Source organism: Nelumbo lutea, chromosome 5 (genome assembly GCF_056320005.1).
Source record: "Nelumbo lutea isolate HS-2025 chromosome 5, American lotus-T2T, whole genome shotgun sequence".
Lineage (NCBI taxonomy): Eukaryota > Viridiplantae > Streptophyta > Magnoliopsida > Proteales > Nelumbonaceae > Nelumbo > Nelumbo lutea.
The window spans coordinates 16,365,790-16,378,546 of NC_142688.1; the positions used below are offsets into that span (position 1 = coordinate 16,365,790).

The following is a 12,757-nucleotide window of genomic DNA, read 5'->3' on the forward strand; positions in this document are numbered from 1 at the left end:
CATATCAAAATCATTGGGGTTCTGATTAGTTAAAGTTCTTCCGGCATTGTAGATTTATCCAAATTATATATATTATCGACAAGGAAAAATCTATGATACAGGAAAGACATGATACCGAAGAGAATTGACCAATCAAAACCTCTATGAATTTTGATGAAAATTCATCTGATTGGTTACATATCTATGATATTGGTTGATTAGTTATAAATTTTTTCAGTAATATGTCTTAATTTCCAGCATTATAGTCAAACTCGATTGACAAACACCATTTTCCTTTTCTTTTTATTTCGGAGGTGTGAAATTATAAATGTAGCTTCAAAACTGGAACAACAGTAACATTCAACAATACATAGATGAATATAGTAGTCTTTTGTGTAAATATTTCGTGTTCTGAGATAAATCTTCTGCTGTATGATTATGAACCACATACCACAGAACGAAATTGGAATATAGTCCCAAGAATGCACAACTATCACACAGACTGCACGTTGCGAGCTTGAAAAGCTTCCTCTAGATGTTTTACAGCACTTACATAACTTACAAAGCCCATGAACCAAAATTCATGGTTGTCAATAGAGATAATTTGGATATATTTTTCATCGCGGTTCAATGTGGTGCTTGTATTAACTGCTTTAAACTGATGCAACGGTATAACCACCTGTTTGCATAATGGACGAAGAAAGAAGAAAGCAACATTTTAGTAACTGATGCGGGAATTCTAAAATCTAAGGAACCAAAAGTATAGTCAATTGTTTGAATAAGTAAAAAAGAAAATTACAAGGAAAGCACAAATTCCTTGGATTTTAATGTAATTGCAATCTTTTGTATTTCTATATTTGTCTTAATAGTGTTTCACTCTTGACTATAATATCATCTAGAATGGTTTTGAATTCCCAAACTATAAAAGCCATTGAGCACAGCTACTTTAAATTAGGCTGGTTATTTTTCGACACAAGCTGATACAGGTCAACAGATTTTGTGGGTCCTAGGATGACACCATTTTCAGGCTAGAGTGTAATACAAACTAACCAGAAATACATCGAAAGTTAAACTCATGCCCTTAAAAAGATAATAGTATTTTTGTTGTACAATCCCCTGAAACCAACTACATTTGATGCTTGATGTTAAAAGAGAGACAACTACTGCAAAAGAATTAATTAGAAAGAACTATCTGATGCTATTTGAGGATTCTAATTTCTAAGAGCCAGTAGAGTTACATGGAAATGCTATTTTATTTTATTTTTATTGGTATGGAAATGCTACTTCAATTCTTTTGAACTATGTACAGGTAAAACAGCATTCAGTTTTTCTCTATCTTTTTCTTTTCTGAAAAAAGGTTAAGTATTGCACTGTATTAATCAAAACCCTTACAAACACCCACCCAAGAAAAAATTCTGGCCTTCAGCTTAACTATTAACCCATCTGTTGTCTTAAATTTATTTTCAAAGATCCTCAAGTTCCTTTCATTCCAAATGGTCCAAAAGACTGCCAGGAGAGCAATCCTCCAGGCATTCTTTCCTTGTTTACCAAGACTCTGCAGCTTCCAGAACTTGAGAAAGTCTTGCATGGAACCCAGATTACACCCAACCACTCCAATGTCTTTCACCCAAAACCATAGGGAATCACAGATCTTGCAGTGAATAAACTGGTGACTTGTACTCTCTGCAGCTTCATTGCACACGAGACAGCTATCTCCATTCAGCCCCACTCCCCTCCTAATCAAGTTTTCCTTAGTCAAACAGGAACTAAAGAACAGCTGTCCACACCAGAGAAGATACATTTGAGGGAGCGGGTGAACTCCAACTCAGATCAACAGGAAAAAACCAGCCCCCACCCTAGGATTGCAGAATGATTTAGAGGCAAAAATTCCAGATTTCCCACCTCCAGATTCTCTTATCTTTAATCAACTCAATCCTGTGCATAAAAATTCTGTAGAGTTGAGGCACCTGTCTCTATGACCTCCACACAGCATTCAGTTTTTCTAGGACAATTCTTTGCTGATTTTGAGGTTATATGGTTCTCTAACATTCAATAGAAGGAAAAGATGATAAGAACAATAACCAAAGGGAACTTGAAGCCTAACAAGTAAAAATAGGCTGTTTATTTTATTTCTCCTCTCTTTAGAATGCTTCCACTAAAATTTCTATTCCAGTGTAGTTTAAGTCCTTCAAAAGCTAAGGCAGAAAGCTTTAAGTGTCATCAGATATGAGTTTACCAAGTGGGGGTACTTTCATCATTTTACTGTTCATTTCATAATGAATAAATATAAAGAGAGGTGAGCATGCAACTCTCACTGTTTACTCTCCCAATGCCCTCTTTCTCTTCATTTGCAAACCTGTTGCCTTGAATCTTGGTATAAGAGAAGGATTTTTTAACACAAAAAGGGGACAACAGATTGCCCATTGAGGATGGTGTCATCATGCTCCCTAGGTGATGTCAGACCTGTATGGAAGCTAACCCTGGACAGGAATAAATCAATCCCAATCAACAGAGGACCTTTTATGGATTCTATTAAACTTTCTTTTTCATAATATGAAAGGTGCAAGGATTTTTTTCATGTTTCATAAACACAAGGGGGGAATCAGAATCATATGCATTGAGTTGTCATGCTTGAACAGGAGGCATTTTACATGTCTGCTAGATTTTGATCTGCCACTTTTTTTGACACATAAGAAGTGGTTTCACCTTGATGGTATGCATGCATGATTTGATACTTCTGACACATAAGCGGTTTGGCTGAGGCAGTTCTTATAGCATTATGAACTATATAAATAGTAAGATTCATAGCATGAAGTGCATTTACTCCATGCTAAAGTTCGAGAACAACAACCTAATTTGCAATTACATCCCTCAACAGTATGGAATAGTAGAAAGAAAAAGAAATACCTAAAAGTTTGGCTGAGGCAAGTCTTATAGCCTCGTGAACTTTACAAATAGTAAGATTCATAGCATGAAGTACATTTACTCCATGCTAAGATAGAGAAGAACAACCCTAATTTGCAATTACATCCCTCAACAGTATGGAATAGTATAAAGAAAAAAAAATACTTGTTGAGGTTACTTTGTTTTTGGAAAACCCTTGTTGAGGTTACTTAGGATCTCCTCTTGAGCATGCAATTTCCCCCAAAAATCTTGGTATCATGAATAACCTCATGCACTTTATACATAGATTCACAGCAATGTGAAGACAGGTTTTCAGTACAAATTGAGGAAATAGATCATGGCTGGCATCTCTCCATCATCCTTTCCTGTCATGGCCAATGGCTCGTTCAAATTATTTTCCTAGTTTAAGGGGCTTAAAGCACAAGGATCCCTAACATTATTTTTTTTCTTATTAGTGGTGGACACTCTTGGCAAGTTGGTTATAAAGACAGAAGTTATAGACATGATTCGAGGGTTCACCTTGTATTTTACACTTTTTGTTTTCCATCCTGACTTGTGATCAGGTGTTTGTGTCTAAGGAAATTTTACTCTATTTTGGCACAATATCCAGCTTGAAAATCAATTCAAAGAAAAATTTGTTGATAAGGAACATAGTGAGGTAGCAGATATCATCTAGATGTATTGGTATCAAGATCTCATCTACAGCGTGTAATATCTAGTGGTCGAACAAATTAGTGAGCAATTCCACAGTGGAAGAGGAGATACCTACCACAGAAATGACTATGTACACTTATTAAGATTGCATCAACCAACTTGTGGCATATTATGTAGAAATGACATGGAAGGGCAAAGAGAAGTAGAAACTTCATTATTGTGAAATAAAATGGACTTGTAAACCAAAACACAGGAGGGGAATTGAGTATATGAACTTGAGATGATAGGGTAAATGACCATAGCTTTTCTCAAGAAGTGGTTGTGTGAAGATCAAGACTAGAGGGGGATTGAGAAGACAGCCACAAGGAGATGCTGATTGAAAGAAGTTTCCGAAGCTACAGCTATGGGTAGGATGGGATTCCAAACCAGTTTCCAAAACAAATATTGTGCATGGAAAGTAACAATGCAGTATCACACTGACAATGTTCTTTATCAACTTGGTTGAGAAGTCTGTGGTTGACAAGTTATGCAGTATCTACCAACAACATCACAGGTTATGCACATCTACAATGTTACAATAAATTATTATTTTGAGCTTCGAGGTGACCAGGTTATCAAGTGCCCAACATTTAGAAAACTATTGTTGGAGAAATTTAGGAGTATTACATTAAGGAGCTTTTATGATCCACAATGGGAAGGGATGTCAAGGAAACCCTAGAGAAGCATTTTTCTATATATGGGCAGTTTTTAATCAACAAATGAATTGTACAGAATAATACCCATACATGTCATGATAGAATAGAAAATCTAAACAGGCCTATGAAACAAAATAAAAATATTGACTTGTGTATCATAATCTAAGCCCTGACCCAACTATATGGAGCCGCCTACATGAATCCCGTTTTGTCATTCCATTCTGTTCAGTACCATATCCATCATTAAATTATAGGTGCTTAAATCACCTCTATTACTTCTATCCATGTGCTTTTCCCAACAGGTTCTGTAGATGGTCTTTTATCACTTATTGGAGCTACACCTAGTTTCCTTCATATAATGTCATTCCTAACCCTGTCCTTTCTAGTTTTACCACCCATCCATCTTGTTCACATAAAAATGTGGACTTATATATCTGCAACAAAAAAGTACCATGAGTCCTTGAGAAAAGAAAAAGCAGGGTACTAGTCTTTATATGGACTTTACCACCCATTCCACCGTTGTTAACTTTATATGGACTTTATAGTTGCTTGTTAACGTCCTAGTCTTTTATCTTTAAGTTGAGTCATGTGAGTCACTTAAGTGGGGGTATTTCTGTCAAAGTGTGTGTTAGGGCGTCATTTTGCTTGGAGGCAGCTATATAAGCCTCATATCATGTTTGTAGAAGGATCTTTTTTACTGTTTTGAAATCCTAAAGACTTATACTATCCACTGAAGTGGAGATTTCAGCTCTGAAAGTGGGGTCTTCCTTGTTCAAGCTTCATGTATACTGTTCACCTCAAGATTTTTTAACACTTCTTGTTGTTGTTTTCTTCTGGTTTTTACATTTTGCTGCATCAGATTTGGTATCAGAGCTTAGGAAATCAGATCTTAACCGTGGCAGCTCGTGGTAGGGGACGTGGAGGTAGAGTAAACTAGGTTCAACAAGGGGAAATGTTGGAGATGAGACGTATAGTTGAAGACTTGTCACGGGCCGTGCAAGCCTTGCAACGACAGGATGAGCAGAAGCCCATATGGAGATTCCGGAAGGTGACCGCGAACCTTCAGACATACCAGAAGGTAGTCTTGGAGATGAAGCTAAGGTTGAGGAAGAGAATCCCTTCCATAACCCTACCAGTGGAGGGATTGAACATGGTGGGTTGGAAGAACAATTGGTACATGCTTTAGACCTTAACAACAGTGGAATCAAAATAGAAGTTATTGATTTCCAGGGGAAGATGCATGCAAAAGACTATTTGGATTGGGAAGCCAACATGGGAAATTATTTTGAGTGGAAGGCAATGGCCAAAGAACGAAAGGTGCTGTTTGTTAAGATGAAATTGAAGGGTGTTGCATTTCAATGGTGGAAGCGAGTTAAAGGGCAACGCTCTTGTCAAGGGAAGCCAAAATCAATACATGAAAGCATATGAAGGCAAAGATGAGGAAGCAATTTCTACCGGCTGATTACACCATGGAGTTGTATGATAAGTTCCATTCATTGAGGCAAAATGGGATGACAATAGAAGAGTACACATCAGAATTTAATAATCTTTGTATTCGGTTTGGTCTTAATGAGAGCAATGAGCAACTAACAACTTATTACCTCGTAGGACTTAACCCATCCATTAGAGATGAGATGGGTGTATTGAGATTGTTCAGTCTGGAAGATGCTCGATAATATACCTTAATGGCGGAGAAACAAGTATTTCGTTATGGTGCAAGGGGCATTTCTGTCAAAGCGTGTGTTAGGGTGCCACTTTGCTTGGAGGCAGCTATATAAGCCTAATGTCATGTTTGTAGAAGGATCTTTTTAACTGTTTTGAAACCCTAAGGATGTGTTTGGAATCACTGTAAAACGTCATCAGTGTAAAAATACACTGATGACATTTTACACCGAACCAGAAAGTGACCGTTGCTTGTTTGAAAATAGTTATGGGTGGAAGAGTGTAAAGTTTTACATCGACAAAATCAATATAGTTTTTTACATTGATTATCCATGTTAAACTTTAGAGTTGATGAGGTTTTACATCGATTATCGACGTAAAACTCCACACTATCCAAAGGCACGCAAAACTGAACCAGAGTGGAGTTTTATGTCGATAATAATTACACCCTCTTTCCAAACGCCTACAAAACCGAACCATGTAAATTTCACATGGGTTCTTGATTTACATCGCATCCAAATGCAGCCTAAAGACTTATACTATCCATTGAAGTGGAGATTTCAGCCCTAAAAGTGGGGTGTTCCTTATTCAAGCCTCAAATATAATGTCAATGATTTAAAAGGCACAGGCAAGGCGCATTTTAGGGTAGGTGCCTCGCCCAAGTCCTAGGGTTATCCCTTTCAAAAGGTGCATGCCTAGTGCGCCTTGCACCTTAGCCCAGGCGCGTGCCTTTTGAAAATTTGACGTTTTTTTGCTTTTTTGAGTCTAGCAACTAGATTGGGGGCTCCACCCCCAGATCCCCGTGCCACGCCCCTCGAGGCAAGCCCAAACAAGTCCACGTTAGGGTTTTAAATTCTTAGTTTTCACACAAAAAAAATAATGATTTTATAGTTTTAATTGCTTTTTAAGAAAATATTTTATTAGGATGAATGAATGAACAACATTCCCAAATAGGGGGTTCTTAAAAAGCAATTAAAACTATAAAATCATTATCTTTTGTGTGAAAACTAAGAATCTAAGACCCTAACATGGACTTGTTTGGGCTTGCCTTGAGGGGAGTGGCACAAAAGCGGCTCATAGAATCAAGAATGTAATAGGTCACATTAGCCACTTGAAGTAATGTAATTGTGAAAAAAAGAGATTGTGGGTTTTATATGTTTGATTTTATTTTTAAATTCTCATTTGAATATGCATTACATGTTATGTTTATGTATTTTAATTTTAGATAATAGGTTTTTTAAAACATATATTTTAAATTTTAAGTTTATACTTTAATTAGGGTAAAATACAAAAAACCTCCCCTGAAGTTTCTAACAATCATAAAAACATCCCCTATATTTTCACTATGGCAAAAACCTCCCTTCTATTTTCAAAAAAATCGGCAAAAAGCTCACTTCCATCAATGACCAAGACGGAAAACGTATAGAATTACATTTTTATCCTTAGACATCATCTAAGCTAATTGAAAAATGCCATTTTTGCCCTTACCCGAGCAACTCATTACACTACCTGTTGAGAAAATACTTGAACCCTAACCCTAACAGTTGCAAGCGGCCATAGTACTCGGAATATTCCACTTCTCAGAATATTTCATACATCTTCTGGCAACTATTCTTCATCGGACGATGACCATGCTTCATCCTGTTGGTCGATTTCTTCATTGGAGCAACTGACCGCATTCGGTTTTATTTTTGGATGGCTCGGCAGAATGTATCTGGGAAGATTAATCAATGCATACAAGTGCTATAGAGAGGTAGAGAAAAATGAAGCCCGTGACCTACAAATCCAGCGACAATTACAGGAATGGTGTGAATATTGGTAACACCAATAACCTTTTCCCATTACTTTTGAGTTTAGGGAAAGGAATCGGCATGAACCTGGGACCTGATTTAGAAGAAGGAACAATTTCATACTGTGCATACTTCCTGCATCGAAAGAGCTTTTAACAGAGCTTTTAACGATTTCTTGACTTGACCCAAACCATCCAAACACTTCACTGCAACTTTTGTGCCATTTCCCAGAGTCCCTTCAAAAACTGATCCAAATCCTCCTTCTCCAAGCTTCTTACAAAAATTCTCTGTTGCATCTTTGAGATCTTGATAAGAGAATCTCCTGAGCATTCCTGGTACTTGATGTAAATCATCCTCCTCATATTTCTCCTCATCATTTTTCTTCCTATAAAGAATAATCAAGATGCAAACTACAATAAAAACAGAGCTGCAAGACTGGATCCTAATATTATTGCAGTCTGGCTTGTTTTCTTTTCAAGAAGGGACGGGGTAGGAGAAACATCTGGTATCTGCACCTTAATGAATGCAGACCTATTATACTTATATTTGTTCTTATCATTGTTTATCAATGAAAAAAGTTTGGTTGGTAAAAAGCAACTACCTGCGGAAGCATTGGTATGATACAGAAACGAAGCAGCCTTGCAAGAACAGTTATTCAAGCATGTCTGCCTGCAATTCTCCAAACTCGTTTCAGTTGTGTTTGCATCACTGACGAAAAAGATGAAGTTACATCCTCTAACTCTTGAAAACTTTGATTTTCAGAAGCTTCACAAGACAATGGAGTAATTCCGGAGCAGCCGAGATTTGGCTGCTGATCACTTAATTGCCTAAAATAGCTATCGTGCGTTCGTCTTCAGTCAAAGTGTTAATGGTTCGAACACCGTTTGAACATTATGAGAGGATGACACACGTCCATAAGCGTGTGTGCATTCCTCATTCGTGTGGGGATGGTAAACAGGCGTTTAACATGAACGTCGTTAGCCATCCCTCACTCAAAGTATTTTTGTGAGAAACCTTCCGTTCTCTTCTTTCCCGCGTCTCTCCATTCTCCACCCAAACCTTTCGTTCTGCTATCCTCTCCAACCGACGAAGGAGGCAAAAGGCATCATCAGCGAAGGCAAGCTTCTTATGGCAACCGGCAACAATCCTAGAAATAGGTCCAACTATAACAACCATGACTTATCTATTGATGGATGGGAAGAGAGGGAACTGATCAGATCAGCTGAGACAGTCTGGCAAAGCTCAAAGCCAGTGTGAACTTTGCTATAATCGACCAACGAAGTGAGAAGGCTTCTGGAGAGAGTGCCTGCGCTGCCCTTGTTGCAGTCATTGCAGATTGGCTTCTGTCAAACGGAGGTGCCCTTCCAACAAAGGATGAATTCGACACTCTGATAACAGAAGGTTCCTCTGAGTGGTGGAATCTCTGTGAAAATGACTGTGCTAGAAGCAGACCCTAGGCCTCCTTCAGTCATGCCAGACAGATCTTTCATAGGGTTCTTCAGTCCTAAGAAGTTTGAGTCCTTGAAGGGACATATATCCTTCGATGGTATATGGGACATGATAAGCGGTAGCATCAACGATGGTGAGCATCAGGTTTATATGGTCAGCTGGAATGATCGTTTCTTCATTTTGAAGATTGAATCCAATGCCTGTTATATAATTGATACTTTGGGAGAACGACTGTTCGAGGGGTGCAGCCAGACCTACACAACAATGTACTTACTACAGTCCAGAAGTCAGAAGATGAGAAGAATCGTTTTAACTTTTAACCAAAACAGCAAGAATAGAAAGTAAAGAACTTCATATTACAACAGAGGAAGAAAACCTGAACTCCAATAATGGGGTCACTGTAAATCTGATCATGGAATTGAAATTCCAAAATCTAAATGAGGGAATTACCCTGCTCTCTCCACTTCCTATAGCGTAAACTGTAAAGCTTAGTTTATGGCCATTGACCAACTAAATGAGGTCCAATGAAATCGTTTTTCTCTTTTTAAGCCTATTTGTTCTTGGAATGCAGCTGTCAAGTTTTTCTGGTAAGATATCTGGAACCCATCAAAGAGGCCAATGACCGCTCGATCCGGTGGCACCCACCAAGTGAAAGCTGCCTATCCTCACTGGAACTGGTTGCTGTCAGCACCTGAATCCCTGAATCATCCATAGCCCTTAAAATGAAAACGATCAGTTCAGATCAGAATTGCTTTTCCTTTTAATTATGATTTGTTGAATTTGGCTTTACGGTGGTAGAATTCAATTTTTACTTTCCTTTCTGAAAAAACCTTAATCCGACCATATAAATACTTATTGGCTGAATCAATCAATTGCTTCCAAAAGTTAAAGTGAAGGTAAAACAGATGATTCCAGAACACGCCATTAACCCCCTTAAATCGAAGATAATGATGAACTACTGCTACAATACCCACCTACCACCAGTTCCGGCTTAGAAAGGAAACACGACCAATTCTCATTTAATCATTTTGCTGAGCAGATGATACATGGACAGACAGACCACTTGGAGCAGGACGAGGAGCACCGACAAAAGCGAGACAGACGGACTGAGAAATAAAGATGACAGTCAACGACTTGAGTGCTCGACGGCCGCTATTTATTGAGGAAGGCAGTCAGAGGCAAAGTCTCTGACTCTGACTCGCCGGAAGAAGCTTGTCTTCACCAGTGATGCCTTTTGCTTCCTTCGCCGGTTGGAGAGGATAGCAAAACGAAAGGTCTGGGTGGATAATGGAGAGACGCAAGAAAGAAGAGAACGAAAGATTTTTCACAAAAATACTTTGAATGAGGAATGGCTAACGGTGTTCATGTTAAACACCTGTTTACCATCCCCACACAAATAAGGAATGCACACACGCTTATGAACGCGTGTCATCCTCTCATAATGTTCGAACGGTGTTCAAACCATTAACGCTTTGACCGAAGCCGAACCCAGCTATTGTTGTTGCCAGTTCCTCCGGGACAACTGCATTGCCCAGTTGAGCAACTACCATAATTCCCATAAACAGTTGGGTAGCTACACTCTCCATCAGATAAATCTTTTGTCAAAAGATTGCCCACTTCCATCCACCTTGAGGTCGAGTTCCACTCGTAAACTCTCAGATGCCCATCTGACCCGAATTTAATGTACTGCGTCGAGGTTGCTGGTTTTACAGGAATTGTATCATCAGGCTGGCGTGGCTCGGAGGACAATATGTAGGGAGAAAGATTTCCATTCAGGAATCTAACATAGCTCAGTCCTGCATTCAGTTTGGTGCCAGTTATCTTCTTCTTGAAGTAAATCTGATGAGGATCGGATTCAGCAAGAGAAAATTACGAAAAGTGTTAAGACACTGTAGTCCAGTTCGAAGATGAGATGCTGGATGTGAGCCTCTCCCTTCTACCAACATCTGCCCAGGGACCAAACAGTCTGTTGGGTGATCAAAAGACTGCAAACGACTCCATTGTTTCCACCGAAGAGCACGAGATTTCCTGCCCAGGGACCATCATTGTTTCCATCGGTTTTTGAAGGGACTATGGGAAATAGCACAAAAGTTGCAGTGAAGTGTTCGGATGGTTTGGGTCAAGTCAAGGAATAGTTAAAAGTTCTTCCTGCATCGAAAGAAATCGTTAAAACCTCTCCAGTTGCCCCTCTTCTTGGTTCTTTCCTCTTCAGTTGCTACTCTTCATGGCGTCAATCTTCCTCGTTCGTTCCTCGCCCATGCTCCTCTCCAGATTGCACAAAATATGAAACTAGGATAATAAGAGGGCACAAAGGGTATTTTAGTCAAAATAGATGTACAATAACTTGTAAATGGGTAAAATAGGTATTTTGAAAAAATTATCATCGGTTTAACATTTTTCCGTCTTGGTCATCGATGGAAAGGAGGTTTTTGTCAATTTTTTTTTAAAATAGAAGGGAGGTTTTTGCTAAAGTAAAACTATAGGGGAGGTTTTTATGATTGTCAAAACCTTCAGGGGAGGTTTTTGTATTTTACCCTTTTTATTAATATTATGTTTAATAATTTTTTGCATTTTTTTAATTTATTGGTTTTTTTATATTTTTGACATTTTTTTAATTTTTGCGCCTTGCTTAAAAAGGCGTGCGCCTCGCCTTGCACCTTAGGCACAAGTTGACCGCTACGCCTTGCGCTTTTAAAACACTATATGTTGTTTGCCTCAAGATTTTTTTTAACACTTTTTGTTGTTTTCTACTGGTTTTTACATTTTGCTGCATCAACTACTTTAAGGATGGAGATCCATGAACAAACCATTTCAATGCCCTTTTTGAGCACCACTTCAAAGGAGCCACTTTGGTTGTTCAAGGTTTGGGAACTTCTCTCTCCTCTCCCCCATCAACTACATGATAACAAAACTTATGATATTCCAAATATCTCACCCTTTGCAACCATACATGAACCTTGTATTTGCCAATGTTTGCAATATGTCCCTATTAGTTCCCAGGACAAATCAATTAACCCAAAAGTACGGGTAATCATGAGCTTGGCCCAAACTAGGCTTAGCACCTATAACATCAAATAATAAAACTTTAAGCACTTGCAATATTGTATATTATACAATATATAATATATGTTTAAAAAATGTTGCATGGGCCTGGTTCAGCAAGTCGATGTGAGTCCTTCAATGAATTGGGATGGTAAGAGGGATCCTCATATCTATTCAAGAACTGAACTTTCACCTTGCACATCTAGCAGATTTCAAAAAAAAAGAAAGAAAGAAAGAAACTGACTAAGAAATTCAAGATAGGTCCTAAAATCATGGTTATTGATGCTGCAAGATCAAAGAGGTTGGAAGATTGGAAGGTATGTCTTTTGCACTTCAATCTGCATTTGGATGTTCAATAATCCATTAACTCTCTCTTTAGGCTTGAATAAGTTTGTCCAACAAAGCCATATGTACTGTTGATAGCATGAATCTGTCCTTTAAGTCCTAGAAATCAGTTCCTGTGCTAAATGATTCACATTTTGTTGTTTTAAGGGGTATAAGAAAGAAAAGGTATATGAAAATGTTTTAGACTGAGTACTGGCCTTGTGACAAGGATTTTGAATGCATATCTGCTCTCTTTTG

At 38.3% G+C, this 12,757-nt stretch overlaps 1 protein-coding gene across 1 annotated transcript in view; it reads right to left on the bottom strand.

Annotated features, from left to right (window-relative positions):
- Positions 1-255: 255 nt before the first annotated feature.
- Positions 256-12,757, bottom strand: part of LOC148850615 (GEM-like protein 1) — a 28,977-nt gene continuing 16,475 nt past the window's right edge. Inside the window, exon 4 of the mRNA XM_088945270.1 lies at positions 256-658. Coding sequence (XP_088801396.1) covers positions 473-658 — 186 coding nt within the window. The 3' untranslated portion in view covers positions 256-472. The remainder of the gene's footprint in view (positions 659-12,757) is intronic.